The sequence below is a fragment of the Sinohyriopsis cumingii genome, chromosome 5 (genome assembly GCF_028554795.1).
Source record: "Sinohyriopsis cumingii isolate HCF-2022 chromosome 5, ASM2855479v2, whole genome shotgun sequence".
In the NCBI taxonomy this organism is placed as follows: Eukaryota; Metazoa; Mollusca; class Bivalvia; order Unionida; family Unionidae; genus Sinohyriopsis; species Sinohyriopsis cumingii.
The window spans coordinates 11,245,704-11,267,152 of record NC_142965.1 but is presented as its reverse complement, the minus strand read 5'-3'; the positions used below and the strand labels follow the sequence as shown (position 1 = coordinate 11,267,152).

The 21,449-nt window shown below is 31.4% G+C and overlaps 1 protein-coding gene across 1 annotated transcript in view; it reads right to left on the bottom strand.

The window, feature by feature from the left end:
• Positions 1-1,147: 1,147 nt before the first annotated feature.
• The window catches only part of LOC149798631 (uncharacterized), a 262,358-nt gene continuing 242,056 nt past the window's right edge, over positions 1,148-21,449 (bottom strand). The window contains exons 12-13 of the mRNA XM_089957464.1: positions 17,289-17,382; positions 1,148-12,327 (exon numbers count right to left, since the gene is read on the bottom strand). Of these exons, the coding sequence (XP_089813590.1) occupies positions 12,252-12,327; positions 17,289-17,382 (170 nt within the window). The 3' untranslated portion in view covers positions 1,148-12,251. The remainder of the gene's footprint in view (positions 12,328-17,288; positions 17,383-21,449) is intronic.

The window sequence follows — 21,449 nt, the reverse complement described above, 5'->3', positions numbered from 1 at the left end:
CCATCTTAAAATCAAGATATATACTTCCAGCTGATTCTCCATTGTACATAGTAAGCAACTGGTCATCAATGAGTTTTTGTTAATGCAGAGTGACAGGAGTGGTTCTGTCTAAAACCTGATTTGGATGGTGAATTAAACGTAACTTTGAAAGGTAACCATTGAGATGTTTCAAAACATGTCTTTCAAACAGTGTGGAAATGGTTGGAAAAATAGATATTGGTATATATTTTTTTGGATTTGATTTTGAACCCTTTTTGTAAATGGCAATAACCTTGGCAGCCTTCACTTTGGATGGGAAGATTCCCTTAACAATGCTTTGATTAATTATGTAGGTAAGAGACAGATCAATAATATCAGCTCATTGTTCTAAGGTGAACGGACCTATCTGATCCACTCCAGTTGATTTCTTAGAATTTAGCTTGATCAGTTCACTCACTAAATCTACACATGACATAAATGGAATTGTGAACTGTACATTATCAGGGATTTTAGACTTAATAAACTCTTCTTACTTTGTAGTTTTTGCATTAGTATTCAATGTATATTATACTGTTTGATATATTTATAATAGATTATTATTTGATATATTGGAAGTTATGTTGGCTGCATGAATAAAGTGCTTATTGAATCTTTAACAATATTGTTTATATCATCAGTGCCTGTCCCATCAATTACTAGTTGATTTGGTATCTTACTGTTTCGGTTTGGTATTAAAAAAATCACATGGTCACAAAAGGCAACTCATTTCTGCTGTGACTATATGACTACTTTTCACACTGTCCATCTAATGAATTACTTCACCTCTCTTTAATGATAAAATCCACCATGCTTTAAAATTTGACATACCGACCCTATGGCAGGTCTGTGTCTATGCTGTGGTCCAACTTGTATGCAATTATATATAGAAGCTTGTGCTAAACATTTCATCACATAATTATTGGCAAAGAGTTTTTCACCAAATTTGTTGCAATTAATATGTTCACTGAAATTTGCAAATTTACCAGGGTATGGAAATGTTTGAATTAAAATGTGATAGTCTGGACATGGAGACATGCCACTGAATTGCATTTTATCATATTGTGACCTTAACCTTGAGACAGGGTTTATGACTAGGATTATGTGGGATACTAAAAAGTCAAGACTAAAGTTTCATGAAGGTATCTTTATTGCTTCTCAAGTTATTCTCTTGACAGGAGCACAAGTCACAGTTACGATTTCCCTTCCTTTTGAACTTGAACTTGAAACAGATTCAGTGGTATGATACACACTGTCTATACACCATATATAACTGGCTTAAGACAGGTATATAATAGCTGGACAGGAAACATTTTTTTAATACTGGACAGATGATATCGTAAGTACAGGACCTGTAAGCTTTATGTCACAACAAAAAGTACAGAATGCATATAATGTCAACTAATACACACTGGATATAAATACTATGTACAGCTTTCATATAATCAGCTAATTTATAAAATTTATAAAAAATTTAAATAACAGAATTAATGACTCACCAGCACCCATGTCATGATGCATCTCCTCCCCTCTCTTTGCAAAAACCTTAACACAGAGTTTTTATGTGAACAATGATGCCATCATCATCATCATCATCGTTGTCATCACCACCGCTGGAAGTGTTGCTAATGTCAAAACATTTTTATGTAGGTCAGATCATACAGACATGGTAATCATTAGAAGCATACAATGTGTAAACAAAATGAAGTAGAGAAAAAGAAAAAAGCAATTATTAGATAAAAGTTTATTCTAAGATGGTTTTCATGACAGATGTTGCATAATAAAAGGATATACTCAAAGTCACACAATCAGCTGCATATAAAACAGCCACTGATTTGAGAAATACTTGTCTTAACTAAAACTCTATTCTAGCAAGAGAGGATAATTTGAAATATTTTGCCAAAGTTATGTCCCTTTGTTGACTGTAGACTATGATAATGGTAATAAAAATATAGATATGAATGCCAGTATGTACATAAAATACGGACTGCTGGAAACATTTGGTTAAATGTAATTCTAAATTAAGATTCATAACATATCTGGGAATGACTAATATTTGTTATTAATATGTTTGTCTTTTAGTAGTAGCAACTAAAGAAATGAGACTTATTTTTACTGTTATTTCAGAGTTACTCAGGTATCTGTCTTGGTGTGTTCTGATAAGTCATAGTACATAACTAAGAATGTACATCTTAAATATGTTCTGTTGGTAAATGGCTATGATGATGTTATTTACTTATAGTGTCCAAAGTCTGCTACATTTTACACAGATATATAAAGTTAAAAACTAAAAAAACTAATGCACCATGTTATTGACATGTCACAATTTTTATACAACTGTAAATAAATTGTATTTGTGCACATGTGAATTTTTTGCTTGTGTTTTTCTTCTTCTCACAAATGTTGATTTCCTGATATATTCAGTACATAGAGAATTTTGTACTAATAAGCATACATTTTGATTTCCTATATACTTTTTTCAATGTTTCATTAAAACTACATTTTCAATTCAATTTGAAAAGTATTTTGTTATTACATTAATGGAAATATATACCTCAAGTCTATATTTTGCTTAATTGGAAACAGACTGTCTTACAAATCCCATGATTAACAAGAGTCTTCTGGAGATGATATATGGAAACAGTCACCTACATTGTACCATACATTAAAAATTCACTGAAATGTTTTACAGTAAATCACTCCAGGAACCAGAGAATTCTAATATATATTAATGTATGAATACCTGTTTAACAGCTAATGAAGCAGATATCTATATCGCTATGCATGCATATATATATATATATATATATGTGTGTGTGTGTGTGTGTGTGTGTGTGTGTGTGTGTGTGTATCACTATGTTATATTAGAAGTACACTGTATTACTGGTATGCCAATTTACTACAGTATTTTATTCCAGCGGTACATAGTTTTGGTACTTTTTCAATGTACCTCTGTGTAGGTAGGTTCTGTCAGTAAGGAACATACTGAAATTCCTGAGGAATCTTGTGTTGGCTCAAAAGATACTAACATCGTGTTTTCATTATTCATGACCAAATAGTTCATGAAATTAACTACTAGCCATATCGTGATGTATCTCCATCCTGCTTCTTTACATTTGACATGCAAAACTGTCAACACTGCTGGAAGTGTTGATAATATCAAAACATAATTATGAAGCCTAGATGATGAAGATACAGTAGGTAATGACTAAAAACAGTGCCAATATAATGAAGTGAAGTAAAAGAATAAAACAATTTTTAGAGAAATGTTTATTCGAAGATGGTTTTCATGACAAATGCTGCATTATACAGGATATACTCAATGCTGCATCATCAGCAATATTTAAAACAGCCACTGTTTTGAGATACTTGTGTCTTAATAAAAATCTAGTCATGCAAGAGAAGATAATCATTTTACATATTTTTGCCAAAGTTATTTCCCTTTGTAGATTCAGCTATGACTATGTTAAAAACTATATCGATTAAATGCAAGTATGTACCAGTGAATTTTTTTTACTTATTTTCTTTTTTCAAATATTGATTTCCTAGTATATTCAGTACATACAAAGAAGTTTGTACTAATAAGCACATATGTTGAATTCATATATAGTTTTTGAGTGTTTCATTAAAACTGCATTTTTCATTAAATTTAAAAAGTATTTTATCTGTTATTACATTAACGGAAATACACACCTTAAGTCTACAGCATGCTTTTGCTTACTGGAAACAGACCGTCATACAAAATCATAACTAACAAGAATTATCTATAGATGATATATGGCAACAGTCACCTGCATTGTACATTATTCACTGAAATGCTGTGATTTACAGTAAATGGAACACAAGTATTCTAATCTATATTATTGTTAGAGGAAGCTATTTAATAGATAATGAAGCAGATGTCTGTATCACTATGCATATACATGTTTAACTTGTATCTGTATCACTATGCATATACATGTTTAACTTGTATCTGTATCACTATGCATATACATGTTTAACTTGTAACTGTATCGCTATGCATATATGATTAACTTGTATCTGTACCACTATGCATCTATACATTTAACTTGTATCTGTATCACTATGCATCTATACATTTAAATTGTATCTGTATCACTATGCATCTATACATTTAAATTGTATCTGTATCACTATGCATATACATGTTTAACTTGTAACTTATCACTATGCATATATGTTTAACTTGTATCTGTACCACTATGCATCTATACATTTAACTTGTATCTGTATCACTATGCATCTATACATGTTTAACTTGTATCTGTACCACTATGCATTTATACATTTAACTTGTATCTGTATCACTATGCATCTATACATTTAACTTGTATCTGTATCACTATGTATATATACATATAACTTACATCTGTATTGCTATGTATATCTACATATTGCAGTCCCCCTCTTATACAGCCACTACTTCTGCACTGGAAAAGTGACTGCATTAGATGGGTGGCCTTTCCAGAAAGGGACTATATTTGTGACTTGTGTATGCTGTAAGAAAGCTACACGTAACTTGAAAGCATTAAATACCTTCATCATAAAGCAGCATTAATTATTAAATGGTTCTTCTTGATTAACCTAAGAACAGACTTATTTCAAGTTAACACACATTAATACCGGTAGTTCTTATTCTTAAGCAGAAAATGTGAGTCGGGTATTGTTGGCATGCAAATTGCAAAACCATAAAAAAATGTCATTTAAATCTTGGTACATACTCTCCACATTGTCGAATAACTTTGACTTTTTCTTCTAAAGTATTGATTCTCCATGATGACATGCTAAAGTTCTGTAACAATTTATTCCTATGTTGCTAATTGTACAGTACTGCAAGTTAATCATACAGTCAAATGAAAGTTTTGTACAGTAGATGAAATGCCTTGTTAATAAAGCAAGTGATACATGTACTGTCACATGATTTTTCGGTCTTTGTCTGGTACTCTGCTTTGTTCAAGGTTAAAAATTTCTCTGTGTGTTAACTCGTATATATTTAACTATATTTAGTCTATGCTGACCATGTCATGATCTTGACAGTTACATCCGGTTCTAATCATCAAAGAAAAAACTCAACTACTGTGTGAAAACTAAAACCCTATCACAACAATATGTACCCCATTTCCTGCGTTAATAATATTAACCTTAGTGGTACATTAGCCAACACTTTCATGATGGGGACAACTGTATAACTAATAAAGCAGATATATATATATATATATATATATATATATATATATATATATATATATATATATATATATATATATATAAAACTAATAAAGCAGATATTGGTATCAACATGTATATATAACTTATATCTGTATTACTATGTATATATATATATATAAACTTAAAATGCAGATATTTCTATCACTATGCATATCTGTATCACTATACACATTAGAGGTGCAGGGTATTACTGGTATACCAGTTTACTGTGGTATTTTATTCCAGTGGTATGTACCAGGATACTTTTTCACTGTACCGGTGCATCAGTAGCTTCCATCTGTAAAGAATGTATGGAAATTCCTAAGTGAACTGTGTTATGACTTAAATGGAACGTTCATTATTCGTGACAAAACAGTTCAACAAATTCAATTTCCTTTTACAAAATGGAAATATTGATAAAAAATTAATGGTAAATATTAAAAATATAATTTTATTATATGCTCATTTAATATTATAATGGAGATCTGGCCTGAAGGTCTAGACATATTCCTACACTGCATCAAACTCATTCTTTCCACCCACTCTGAACAAAACACACATTTAGTTTTGTCTATATATTTATAATCCTTTAATAACACGTCTGACATGTGTCATGTACACTAACGCAGTGGCCAAATGGAATGCTGTGAAGCATAGTAGAGCCTAAGCCAACTTTTGGACAAGTTACAAGTTTGTATGCTCCATGTTTTAGTTACCTATGTATGAATATGTTATATATGTTTATTTCTTTGTTAGGCTGCAAACCAGCCTGTGATTTTCTGAAGAGCAATTGTTTCCCGTCTTAATTTATTTTCTCATTTGTTGGGCAAGTGTGCTTAATGCTTACTGCTATCTCCCTATTATATCAATAATTCAGTTAGTATATTGTTGGCTCAAGTGTCAACACTTTCAGTTTTTATCAACAGGCTCTCAAATGACAGCACAATGTCTTTAACAGCATTGGCTATTACAAAAGCTTAATCCTCACACTTTAGTTACAGCATTTAGAATTCAACTTACTGTATTTTCACATATATAACCCACACACAAGTATAATCCATACCCAAGTATTACTCACAAAAAAGCACAAATTTTGGAAAAAAGTTGTGCATATCCCGCACCCATGTATTATCCGCATGATCTTCAGTACTGATACCACAATCAATCTACACCATAAATCAAAATCATTGAATCATTTTGATAAAAGTGTGATTTGGCCTTTAGATACTATACCAAGGTGTTACAGTTCTAGAGAAAATCCAGTATTAACAAGCATGTCTCCTTAGGGCACAATTGGTAACAGTTGACTAAACAATATAGATGTGCACAAGTGTTAAAGAATTATCAGTACAGTCTAGCTCCAAGAAGTAGGATGACTTGTCCCTAAGATGAAAAAAAACCCCGCCTATGATAACTACTGAGCTACTGTCCTGTTTTATATTCATAAACAAACTAAAACTTGTACATGATTGTGTAATACAAGTGGTGACATTTCAAGAAACACACAGTGTTTTACAAAAAAGTGCAGTACTGATCACATGGTGCAAATTGATACTGGCTAGACATTTTAATCAGCTGGTAGACGAAATATACAACACACTGTGTGCCTGGTTCATTGACCCATCATATGAAGGTGACCATGGCACCTTTCAAGAGTAAATAAAAATTCTTCCGAAGTGGCACATACAGCTGAATGGTGAATATTTATAAAAACATTTTAATAAAAGGTCAATTCATTCAAACAACAGTTTCATTTAGCCTGTATATATTGTATTTTCTTTTCATGAAATGAATTATAAGTTGTCAGTTCTATTATATATCTGTAGGTACTTCAAATCACCCATTAATATAACTTGTGTATAAAATGATAAATGAACAGTTAGTAACAAAAGGCTTGCTTACAGTAACTTAAATATTTATGTATTTGTTAGTGCCTGTATTAGAAAACGTTGCAGAGGTACCAAACTTCAAAATTCTCAATACAAAGCTGTACTTTGAAATTCTTTTTGCATAAATGCACATTCCACCACCAAGCGCATCAAAGAGCTGCAGAGTTTTTAATTCTTTACGTGTTTGATCCCAACCAATCTATAAAGTCATGACATTTAGAATGTTTTGATAATTATTCACACGGAAAAAAAGTCGTAGGTTGAGAAAAAGCCACCCACCACCCTGCACCCTTTAAATTAAATGTACTTGTTGCATTCAGGAAAATGCAGTGTGTAGTATTGTTAAACGTTCTACATTTTTTTAACCATGGAAAAGTGGAACTCATATACAGCAGAATTTAGATAGAGAGTAGTGCAGTTTGCAAAAGAGAAAGGAAATAGGACAGCAGTAAAATAGTTTTCTTTTGATGAGAAATCTGTTAGAGAGTAGCGAAAACAGTAACTTGTGTCTGACCAGTCCACGGGAATAGAATTATGCCATTGCGAAGGAGATCTGAATGCATGTAATAGAATATATGAATAAATCAGCATTCATGTTTACGGTTTCTGCATACCATGCATCCTTTTTTAAATCCCCACACCTCCCTTCCTAAAGCAACCCACAATTTTGTATAACCCATGGGTTATATATGCAAAAATACAGTACACAAAAGTTAACATACAAAAGCAAATTCATCTACTATAAAGTGTTGGCCATTTCATTTTAGGGGTGGTGAGTGGTACTGTTATTTTCTTTTGAGCTGAAATATTTTTCTTCTCTTTTACCTCAAGATAATTAATAGTTTTTTTCCAAATAATATCATGGATATAATATGGTGCTATTTTGCTACTTATCAAAGGAAAATATTTCTGCAACTAATGAGAGACAGAAATTTAACAAAAAAGTGTCAAGCACCTGTCCCAGAACATTAAATTATTGGTCCCTATTATATTTGCAGTATACTGTGGTATATATCGTGGAACATTCAAAAATACCACAGTACAAAATATTTGGTGGTACCCTGCTTTAGTGTTTATATATATATATATATATATATATATATATATATATATATATATATATATATATATATATATATACACACACACACACACACACAACTAATAATCAGATATCTGTGTTACTATGTATACACTATACATATAAAATATCTGTATCACTATTTGTGTGTGAGTATATATATATATATATATATATATATATATATATATACACACACACACATACATACACACACACATATCCAAGTAATAAAGCCAATATCTGTATCACTGTATATATATACATATAACTTAAGCATACTACAATGACACATAATGTGTCTATCTTGTGACCTTGTCTCTAATACTAATGCCCTTGACCTTGAAGCTAGAGACTGGAATACTGTATGATAAGGTGCTGAACTGGATAAGTTTCAGGCCATTTTGTGACCTTGACCTTTTGGTCATTGTGTCTCACTTTGAATATGCAAGAAACTGACAAGTCAAAATAAAAAGCAAAGCGGAATTTCATTTTTACTAGTTCAATAATTATTCTATTGACAAAGATCAAGAGTTGATCAATTTCCCTTACTATGATATGTGACACATTGTCTATACATGATATAAATGGTTTACAAGTGATACAATCTTCTTTACATGACAAGTAAGCATTATGTCACAACCAAAAACTATGGAATGCATAAAAGGACAACAAGTACAGACTGGATATATATGTTATGTACAGAGGCAGCTAATTAATAAAACTGATAAACATGTATACATTTGTTGATTGCACTGATTATGATTTATTTTAATATAAAATTTATCAATACTGAAAAGTCTTAAAAGGCTGAGGATTAAGACACAAAACTACAAAATAAAACTGGAATTAGCTAAATAACACAATAAATGTAAACAACAATGTAAATCCTCACTGACAAAACTAAATCACATGACCACTGGTATGAAACCCTACTGGACCAGAAAGCTTTATATGAGGCTAATTGCAATTACTGTTATAATAATGCAGATGTCAGCAACATCATAAACATGAAGATGGAATAAAATGTTAACCAGTATACCATATACAATCACTTTAAAGTCAGGTTCAAAAAGCAAACAACACTGACCTTAATCTGCCATTGCAAAATGTACTGGCAGATCATTCTTTTTAGCTATTTTGTTCCGTATTGATTAATCCTAACACACTGCATAGACTCAGATCCAATGGTACTTTATCGGACTATGCAGGATACAGTCAGATCCAATGGTGTTTTATTGGACTATGCAGCATGCAGTCAGATCCAATGGTGTTTTATTGGGACTATGCAGGATGCAGTCAGATCCAATGGTGTTTTATTGGACTATGCAGCATGCAGTCAGATCCAATGGTGTTTTATTGGACTATGCAGCATGCAGTCAGATCAAATGGTGTTTTATTGGGACTATGCAGGATGCAGTCAGATCCAATGGTGTTTTATTGGACTATGCAGCATGCAGTCAGATCCAATGGTGTTTTATTGGACTATGCAGGATGCAGTCAGATCCAATGGTGTTTTATTGGACTATGCAGGATGCAGCCAGATCCAATGGTGCTTTATTGGACTATACAGGATGCAGTCAGATCCAATGGTGCTTTATTGGACTATGCAGCATGCAGTCAGATCCAATGGTGTTTTATTGGACTATGCAGGATGCAGTCAGATCCAATGGTGTTTTATTGGACTATGCAGCATGCAGTCAGATCCAATGGTGTTTTATTGGACTATGCAGGATGCAGTCAGATCCAATGGTGTTTTATTGGACTATGCAGCATGCAGTCAGCTCCAATGGTGTTTTATTGGACTATGCAGGATGCAGTCAGATCCAACTTATAATACTGTTATATAGGGTGCTATGCCCATGGCCTTTTCAACTTGTCAAAGTATGCACTGGCAGATCCAGAAATGTATCTACAATTTTGATAAAGAATGGTTTTGTTTTGTTTAGAACTGTCATCTTTCAATTGTACTGTTTTGACTGTGGATATGGTATGATTGAACCACTGTCTATATCTGCCACTGGATTTTATTTATTAAAGCATGACTGCATATTTATATTCAAAATTTCTATAAAAAAATTACAATGTATAGGAACTTCATCTTTGATCAAAAACCCTCATAAAATGATTTAATAATTAGCACACATTCTGATCCTAAGGCAAAGGTTATTTTTATTTCATGAAATTTTTGTAATTAGACACAGTCATGAATGCAATATTTATTTTAAAATTTCCATACTTATCAAAGACTTCTCTGTCAGTGTCAATCATTTATTGAAAACAAGTTTCTGACAGTGGCTTGTTGGTCTACAAACTTTTATTTTGCATATAGTAGCTTGTTCAACTATGAGCTTTTTTATGCATTTATTATGCAGAAACAAATCTATAATTTTATTTACGGTCCCTGCATTGATCAGTTATAACGAGGAAATGACTCCTCATTACTGTGAATGTTAAACTGTACGCTGGATTAATGTGCAATACAACGGGATTTCTGTGGTCCTACCTTCTGGTACCTGAGATGACTAAAACTGTTTTCTTCAACAGAAGAGTAGCTATCCATAATGAAATGTATAAAACAAGAGGGTATACATGTACAATGTATATAACCATTCAAAATTATTTATTAATACAAAATAACATATATCAATATATATGGGTCAACTTCCCACTCTCCCCCCTCCCCCCATCATGAGGGAATGATGCAGCTCCTAAAACTTGTCTAGAACAATGTTGTTTTCTTGGAACTTATTATTTTCATACATGCATGTTTGTTCCTTGGAACTTGCTATCATACATACTTGGTGGCTCCTTAGACTTTCATTTTCAATTTAAAACAGATATTACCAGATATACTCATAAGTCAAGTCCAACTGTGAAAAAATGCACAGACCCAAAGCTGCAGTTGTCTAATGTGCCACCAGATCTAGGTCTATGCTGTTTGTTAGAATTAGTCAGCAGAACAAACAACATAGACCCTGATCTGCCAGTGCATTATAAAATGGCAGATCAGGGTTTCTTTTGTTTGCAGTTGGACTCGACTTTAGGTAAGTTATTTAGGTTCATGTTTTATTTGGTGTGATCACAGCGGGAAAGCAAACACACCTACAAAAGTGTTACAAGATCCAAAAGTATTACAAGATCCAAAAGTGTTAAAAGATCCAAAAGTGTTATAAGATCCAAAAGTGTTAAAAGATAGCCAATGGAAGTTAAATGTTCAAGCATGTGCAAGATATTTACTTAATATATATGCTTTTTAATGGCACAGTGCAAGTATTATGATGAATACAGTATTTTACAACAAAAAGCTGATTAAAATTAATGTCTATTATTAGGAACAACTATTCAAAAAGGTAAACACATTCCCAAATTAAGTAATTTTCACCAAAAAAGGAACACTGACTGAAGACAGGAATGAGTGAATTATGGAGGGAAAGGAAGGTAAAGAGGGTTGTTTTATTATTGATAATTCTTCTTCCTTCACATTATTTATAACATTATTCCACAGAATGAGACTCTCAACTTGGAACACAGAACACCAATCCATAGTTTTCTTAAGATTTATGTACATCCGTGGGGAAGAACAATAGGCCAGTGATATTTTAAATTGAATTTGCTATCCCAATAACTCAATACAACATGTCTGGAATATTAATTTTGAATACTACTTCAGATTTATCAAATCTTAATTCTTAAGCATTCTCAGGAGTATGTTTGCTATTTCAACTAAAATATATGAAAAATGATCAGGCAATTAACTGACACAAAACTTTTTACAGGTAACCATGACAATGACTAATACTCAGACATATTTAAGTTTTGCCACATAACAGAATACTGAAATTCTATCTTATATCTCCTCAATACATTCTAGCATTTATTCTCAGTGCTTTAGGAATTCCCAGAGATTTTTCTCTGTCACTGATTTTTTAAAAGTAATATTGCTGAATCCCCTGGAAGAATCGGAAAGCCAGGCTTGCTTCATGGATTATAGATGTTACAATTGGAAGAACTTGGATGCTAGATATGGACAGTAGTTATCTCCCCTGGGCACTCTTTTGCTGGGACTTTTTGGAAGTAGTATTGACTTGTTTTGCAAGTTCTTCAGCTCGCCTATAAAGAACAAATACAACAGTTAACAATTTTACACAGATTTTTGGAAGTTGCCATACCTGATTGAAAAAAAGTAAGCTGACAATGAGAGCACAACATTAACCACTTTTCTTGTATTTGTCTGATGTAAACATATACTGTATTAAAAGTCAGTTTTGATCATGGAAAAACAAAACAAGAATTACTACTGTAGAACCTTGAGCCAACTGCAGATAACACAGACCCTGATCTGTCATGGGATGATTTGCCTGAAGATCTTGTAGGGTGTATACTGTTGACTTGTAATAGGTATACAATATAAATACAACCAAATACAATATCAACAGTATAGACCCATATCTGTCATGGGATAATGTACTTGAAGATCTTGTAGGCTGTATACTGTTGACTTGTAATAGGTATACAATATAAATACAACCAAATACAATATCAACAGTACAGACCCATATCTGTCATGGGATAATGTACTTGAAGATCTTGTAGGCTGTATACTGTTGACTTGTAATAGGTATACAATATAAATACAACCAAATACAATATCAACAGTATAGACCCATATCTGTCATGGGATGATTTGCCTGAAGATCTTATTGGGTGTATACTGTTAACTTGTAATAGGTATACAATATAAATACAACCAAATATAATATCAACAGTATAGACCCATATCTGTCATGGGATGATTTGCCTGCAGAACTAAGCTTTTAATATCCATAAAAATGGGTAGATATGGTATATTTTAACCTTTATTATAAAACACAGGTGAGTCAATACATTAGGGTCATTTAATTTTAATGAGTTTGTGCTTTTGAACATATCAGCAACATACAATTTTTGGAAATTACCAATGGACAAAAATATAATAATCTGGTTGTGGCTTTGCCTTCCATAAATAAAATATGTGCATCTATTTATTCCAACACAAAGGGTAATCAAACTGGACTGTTATTTATGGGTAGATTGCAAAGGGGGCTCTGCTCACTACAACTGGATACTTTGAATAAATCTATAGTCATATATTGATACTCTGAATAAAGGTTATAATCACATACTGATAATCTGAATATTGATTCCTTGATAATTACATATTAATACTTTGTACAAAGTTTGATAATTACATATTAATACTTTGTACAAAGTTACATATATCAATACTTTGAATAAAGTCATGATGACATATTAAACTGTAAATAAAGTTATAAACACAAACTGATAATCACATATTGATACTTTGAAAAGTTCTATTCACCTTGATACTCTGAATAAAGCTATAATGACATATTGATACTTTGTGTAAACTTATAGTTACATATTGATACTTTGTGTAAAGTTATAGTTACATATTGATACTTTGTATAAATTATAGTCACATATTGATACTTTGTGTAAAGTTATAGTTACATATTGATACTTTGTATAAATTATAGTTACATATTGATACTTTGTGTAAAGTTATAGTTACATATTGATACTTTGTGTAAACTTATAGTTACATATTGATACTTTGTGTAAGGTTATAGTTGCATATTGATACTTTGTATAAATTATAGTTACATATTGATACTTTGTGTAAAGTTATAGTTACATATTGATACTTTGTGTAAACTTATAGTTACATTTTGATACTCTGTGTAAGGTTATAGTTACATATTGACACTTTGTATAAATTATAGTTACATATTGATACTTTGTGTAAAGTTATAGTTACATATTGATACTTTGTATAAAGTTATAGTTACATATTGATACTTTGTATAAATTATAGTTACATACTGATACTTTGTATAAATTATAGTTACATATTGATACTTTGTGTGAAGTTAGTTACATATTGATACTTTGTATAAATTATAGTTACATATTGATACTTTGTGTAAAGTTACAGTCATATATTGATACTTTGTGTAAAGTTACAGTTACATGTTGATAATTTGTGTAAAGTTATAGTTACATATTGATACTTTGTATAAATTATAGTTACATATTGATACTTTGTATAAATTATAGTTACATATTGATACTTTGTGTAAGGCTGTAGTTACATATTGATACTTTGTGTAAAGTTATAGTTACATATCGATACTTTATATAAATTATAGTTACATATTGATACTTTGTGTAAGGCTATATTTACATATTGATACTTTGTGTAACATTATAGTAACATATTGATACTTTGCATAACATTATAGTTACATATTGACACTTTTTGTAAAGTTATAGCTACAAATTGATACTTTGTGTAATGTTAGTATCACATATTGACAATGTAAAGTTATAGTTATATACTGACACTTTGTGTAAAGTTAAAGCTACATACTGATACTTTGTATAAATTATAGTTAAATATTGATACTTTGTATAAAGTTATAGTTACATATTGATACTTTGTATAAAGTTATAGTTACATATTGATACATTGTGTAAAGTTACAGTTATATATTGATACTTTGTGTAAAGTTAAAGCTACATATTGATACTTTGTATAAAGTTATAGTAACATATTGATACTTTGTGTAAGGCTATAGTTACATATTGATACTTTGTGTAAAGTTATATTTACATATCGATACTTTGTATAAATTATAGTTACATACTGATACTTTGTGTAAGGCTATAGTTACATGTTGATACTTTGTGTAAAGTTATAGTTACATATTGATACTTTGTATAAATTATAGTTACATATTGATACTTTGTGTAAGGCTATAGTTACATATTGATACTTTGTGTAACATTATAGTAACATATTGATACTTTGTATAAAGTTAAAGTAACATATTGATACTTTGTGTAAAGTTATAGCTACATAGTGATGCTTTGTGTAAAGTTAGTGTCACATACTGACATCTTGTAAAGTTATAGTTACGTATTGACACTGTAAAGTTATAGCTGCATATTGATATGTTGTGTAAAGTTATAGTTTCACATTGATAATTTGTATAAAGTTATATTAACATATTGATACTTTGTGTAAAGTTATAGTTACATACTGATACTTTGTGTAAAGCTATAGTTACTTATTGACACTTTGTATAAAGTTACAATTACATATTTACACTTTGTGTAAAGTTATAGTTACATATTGACACTGTGTAAAGTTATATTTACATATTTACACTTTGTGTAAAGTTATAGTTACATATTGACACTGTGTAAAGTTAGTGTCACATATTGACACTTTATATAAAGTTATAATATTATACTAAATAAAGGCATAATTATATATCTTTCAGGCTTTGCATTACATTAGTTACTGAACTATACTGCTCAATTTAGATGTTTAAAAAGCTGAGTTTCAGCTTTGCACTCTAGAAAATAGGCATGAAGTCATAATCCCACTCTTCTACCAAGCCTAAAAAGTAAAACTAATATACTACATAATGCAACTGTAACCACTACTACACACTAATTAAGAATGTGGTTGTATTTATAGGTTACTGCATTTGTATGAGAAAATGTGAATTAGTTTTACGGATGTTAATACTGCATGATCTTGGGAGTGCAGTATATCCATCTGACAAAACGAGTTCATATTTTCTCATACAAATGCAGTAACCTTTTTATTATATGCTCATTTTCTTATTCTACCTAATGCTTAATTATATTAACAAAATACACTACAAGAAACAAAGTAACTGAATATATGCCGTATTCCAAACTAAATACACAATTACACAACAACATTATTACTGCGCACATAACTCTGCCCAGAAAAATTTGAACTTAGTTGCGCGCTTGACATAAGTTTCAAAAGAAAATGGTGTGTCTAGTTAAAACTGAAATTTGGAGTCATATTGTGAATGAATGTACATTGCAACAACTTTTCCACTTGATCTGGAATGAATAGATGTTGGTATTTTTTTGATTCTATGAAATTTTGTGAATATAGACTGGATTTATATGTGACAATTCCACATGAAATACATCGTATTGAAGAAGAAAGGGAGAAGCATGTTGACATCTGCCAATGTGTTTCTGTTTCTGTCACTGAATAATTTGAAATCATAATGTGGGGAAAATATGAAGTCTTTCAATTGCAATTATCAAAAAGATGCTATGGAATTTAATGCTTATTTAATTTTGAGTGCAGTAAGAAGGATGTAACTGCACTTATATTTGAAATTACAGAACAATTTCAAAATGTGTAATCAAGATTGAGAACCTATGAAATGGCTCATGTAATTTGGATTTGCAGAACTAAGAAAGTACATTTTGAGGAAATTCAGGATGTAAAACTATATATTTTTTGCCATTCTTATTACCAGCTAAAGAAGACAGTTTATGCCTTGTCATTTATATGTTATTTGTAAGGACCCTTGCTGGTGTCTACTGTATAGCTAGCCTAAACCCGAAACATTGTATCAAAAAAGTTAACACGGAATGTGCCAAAGCAGCTGGTATGTGGCAGTCCATGAAACATCTGCTTTACCTCATTCAGAAACAAATTTAATCAACCAAAATGTAAAGCGCCTACTACGTGAGTGTACATGATTTGTTTACAAATCAAAAGTGCTGGCGTCTGCATCCATTGTTTGTTTACAATAGAAAGTTAAAAATAGAAAGTAGTTCCTTTATGCACGTGAATGCAATGTGAAGGTGTGCAATATCGTAAAATACTGAATGATTCTGACAATGTAAAGTTAACAGAGAAAAAAATAAGCATATAATAATCCAATTTACAGCATAAGATAATCAGTTTAAGTATAAACTATTACATCAATATCCAGCAGCATGAGTACTTCTCAATCTGGAACTCATTTCATTTTCCACTAAAGATAACATAAGCAGCATCTATTGTCATTAAGTAAATTTTGCTATATCCACCACTGTGACAGCAGATTTCTTTATTATACAGAGACCATCTCATTGGCTTATAGGCATCTCACTGGCTTCTAAGCAATTCAAATTGAGACTTATTTTTCCATCTTGAGAATATTATGAGTATTACTAGTACTTACCTTGTGAGATCCTCAACATCCACCAACATGGAATCCTGCTCCATGTGAAGTTCATCTCGCTCCATCAATAACTTTACCAGCTCTTCATTGAGATCTGAAATTTATGACACAATGTGAATATTCATAAGCACAGTAAAAGTAATAAAAGAAATGATATGTCAGAGAGACATAACACCCAGTAATGTTATACAGCAATGACACATTTTGAAGCAAATATTTGATAAAATAGATACATGATAGTTTGAATCATCCATGAAGCTGATGTACAATAAAAGTGTTGCTAATCATGTTGTAAAACTTATTTCGTAAATTTAGTATTTAACACCCATCGATGATCCTCTACATAAATGTCTCAACAGATGTCATTTCTTGTAATAAAAATGAGGCATTTTGTTCACAGAAAAAGTGAAATTAATAATATTCATGCTGTACCAATTCAATGATACTATTTCTGGTGTTTGGATTTTATTTGCAAAATGATGTCAGTATGTTCATTATGTACTGCTACTGATGGTAAGTGTGAACCTGTCCTAAATAATATAATTACCACAGATTAATTTCTGTAAATGCTGGGCATGTTAATGAACCAATGATGGTAAGTTTCAACCTGTCCTAAATAATATAATTACCACAGATTAATTTCTGTCAACTCTGAGCATGTTAATGAACCAATGATGGTAAGTTTCAACCAGCCCTATATAATATAATTACCACAGATTAATTTCTGTCAACTCTGAGCATGTTAATGAACCAATGATGGTAAGTTTCAACCAGTCCTAAATAATATAATTACTACAGATTAATTTCTGTCAACTCAGGGCAAGTTCATAAACCAATGATGGTAAGTTTCAACCAGCCCTAAATAATATAATTACCACATATTAATTTCTGTCAACTGTAGGCATGTTAATGAACCAATGATGGTAAGTTTCAACCAGCCCTAAATAATATAATTACCACAGATTAATTTCTGTCAACTCTAGGCAGTTAATGAACCAATGATGGTAAGTTTCAACCAGCCCTAAACAATATAATTACCACATATTAATTTCTGTCAACTCAGGGCAAGTTCATGAACCATGGCAGATATTATCTTGCTTAATCTATCTGAGTAAAATTTTAACAACATCAACTGATTAAAGCCCAACAAGTTTCAATCATCACTGAAAATTATTTATGAATATTACACACATTATAATAATGTACGCACACTGCTGACTGGAGCCAGCTCGAATGTTAATATTGTTTCACGTAAAGATTGTTCTCGACAACAGAATGTATCATTGAAAATAATATGCATCCGTTCATATTATCTTACTGAAAATAATATGCATCAATTCATATTATCATATTGAAAATAATATGCATCTACCGGTATTCATATTATCTTATCTCTGAAAACCTGACAGATAATATAAAAAAAAGCCTGAAACAAATATGCTAGACCTCCACATGTGATGATGACCCAAATATGTAAGTATGCCAAATGATTTAGACTGGCTCAGGAATTTAATTGCAGAACATCATTATTTGTAATGATACTCTAGGCAGAAAGACCAAACCAAATATGTCCAAAATTAGGTAACCAAGAGAAAATCTACACATACAAATAAATTGATTTAAAAAAAAAATTCACATCAGAGACATCGACTGAACGTATACCCATGTTAGTTTACTGGGAAAAGGAAAACAAAAGAAAATATCCCTCGTACTGGCCAAAATTTTTATATCACACAAATTATTCCACTTAAATGAGTGAATACACCTTTACCTAACTGTATCTGATACAAGTTTTCATTCTATGCACTTGTACCCAAATATATCTAATACAAATATTCATTCTATGCACTTTGACCTAATTGTATATAAAAAAGCACAGGTAAATTGATAGCTATCATTTTAACAAGATAACGAATAATAATAAAAAGAACTAATACGAATACTCAATTCAGTTTGCTGAAAGCTACATACAGGTGGTTCTCCTATTTCAACAGGCATCAAACACACAGGATTGATATAATGTCAATATGCTGTTTGCAGTATGTGCAATGAATATAATGACCTTGTTTCCCCACACCATTTTACTGGTGTGACCTGTCAACCTGGAGTTCTGAAATTTATTTTTGCTCGACTTTGCTGATAGCAAATTGCTTCCTACATTGTCTTCATAAATGAATCACACTTGAACACTATTCTGACAATTGAAATAATCATGCTTTGCATTTCATATATGGAGTAAAATCTGACTTCAAAGAAACATTGTTGCTGTTCACAAACTTGTCAATAACCTTTATTACTGATGGCATAACTTTCTCATTCAGGCAATGATATGTAATAACTTGTGTTCTTCTACACACATCTAGCATCTTTTTGATTTACATATATTGGACTGTTAGACTTAGCGATCTTTACCTATGCAAATTAGGACGAAGGGCTCACCCAATGAAGTCTTCAACACCCCCCTAGCTTTTGTCGGCCAAATAATTAATATGCAAAATGGTGGTTTATACCTGACCTCTTTGCCATTTAAACTGCCCAAAGGATTAGTTTTATATCAGCTATTTACCATTTATACATGCTACATGTAAAATGCATATACTAAAGTGGTTTATATATATAAAAGATTACTGAAAATCATGTTTTTTGAAACATGATCTTGTTGGGGTTTGGGAGTAAAATAAAAGTGTTTTAGAATGACATGCTGTGTTATGGCAGGTATATTAACATCTTGAAAATAAATTTCCATGTTTCATCAGTGCAATCTAAGTTTTCTCAGGCAGACTGAATTTTTATTTTCAGCAAGCTCACATGGGGCACCTGACTTTGATTACAGAAGGAGCCTGGTCTGAGATAACAGCGATCATGGGTGCTTGACTATCAGACTTTCTGAGCACTGGGCATTTGTCTATGGAAGTACCAAGTGAGAACCAATTCCCAGATTCAAGTGCTCTTTTTCGACGTTCCAGTGATTAAACCCACAGACAAGCTGTTGTCTGTTCAAGTTGGTGTGACCGGTTGTCTTTAGAGTTAATCCCTATAACACATTAACCCCTGGTGACGAGTTTACGTGGCAGGAGGTAGTAGCCTACAGCTGAGCTTTGTAGCATCAAGGTCATGTAAGATACACTAAAGTGGGTGGTATTATAGAAAGGTAGACAGATGTAGCTCTACAGTGATACCAAACAATCTGGAATTTCTATTTGCACTAGAAATACAGAGGAAAAAACACCAGTATTTTGGACCCAACTTTTTTCTACTGAAAATTTGTCAGTGGTCAGAATTCGATTTTGTGTCTGGATTTTAGACCTTTTGGTCTCAGATCTAAGGCAGACCAGTATGAACCTCAAACAGTCAGGTGAACCTTTGCAAAAAGTAGGATAAGATGGGCATTTGGAATAAAGAGTGGTCTTGATATGAAAATAATGGGTCCATTAAGCAAACATCATTTTAGTCATTATTACAATTAAGCAGTCTGATAATGTTAACACCTAGCACCTTAATAGCAATGGCAGGACCTCCAACTAAAAAGAGACAAATTCTAACAATGGAAAAAAGAATTAATATAACTGAAAGAAGTGAAAAAGATGAGACCACCCACAAAGTAGCATTTCAAATGTTGGTAAAACAAAAATTCAGGGTGTTATAAAAGGAATATGAGTAAATAAAAAATGATTTCATGTTCTAATATATGTACATGTGATCTTCAAATATAAAAGTGATTAATGTTTAATGATAGATGTATCTTCTTATTGCATTATAATTTTGTTTTCAGATGAATACAAGCAATATTTTAACAAGAACTATGAATAAAGAATAGAATATATGTACAGATATTTTGATTATTTTTCCTCCTTAAATGGTGCTGAAATTTGACCTGGGAAATTGGTCTTTTTGTACAAACCTGTTATGAGAAACAATCTGTCTTGAGAGACTGTAGTTTGTTGGCTGAAGAGAGTCTCTCAAGACAGCTTTTACTGGAATACAAATATTAACTCTGTGCAGTTTTGCTTAATTGTATATAATACAAATATAAATTCTATGCACTTCTACCAAACTGTACATAATACAAATATCAATTTTGTTTACTTTTACTTACTTGTATAACAAACTCTGTTGAGAACAAAACAAATTTACATGGTCCCAAGATTTAGTCTTTACATT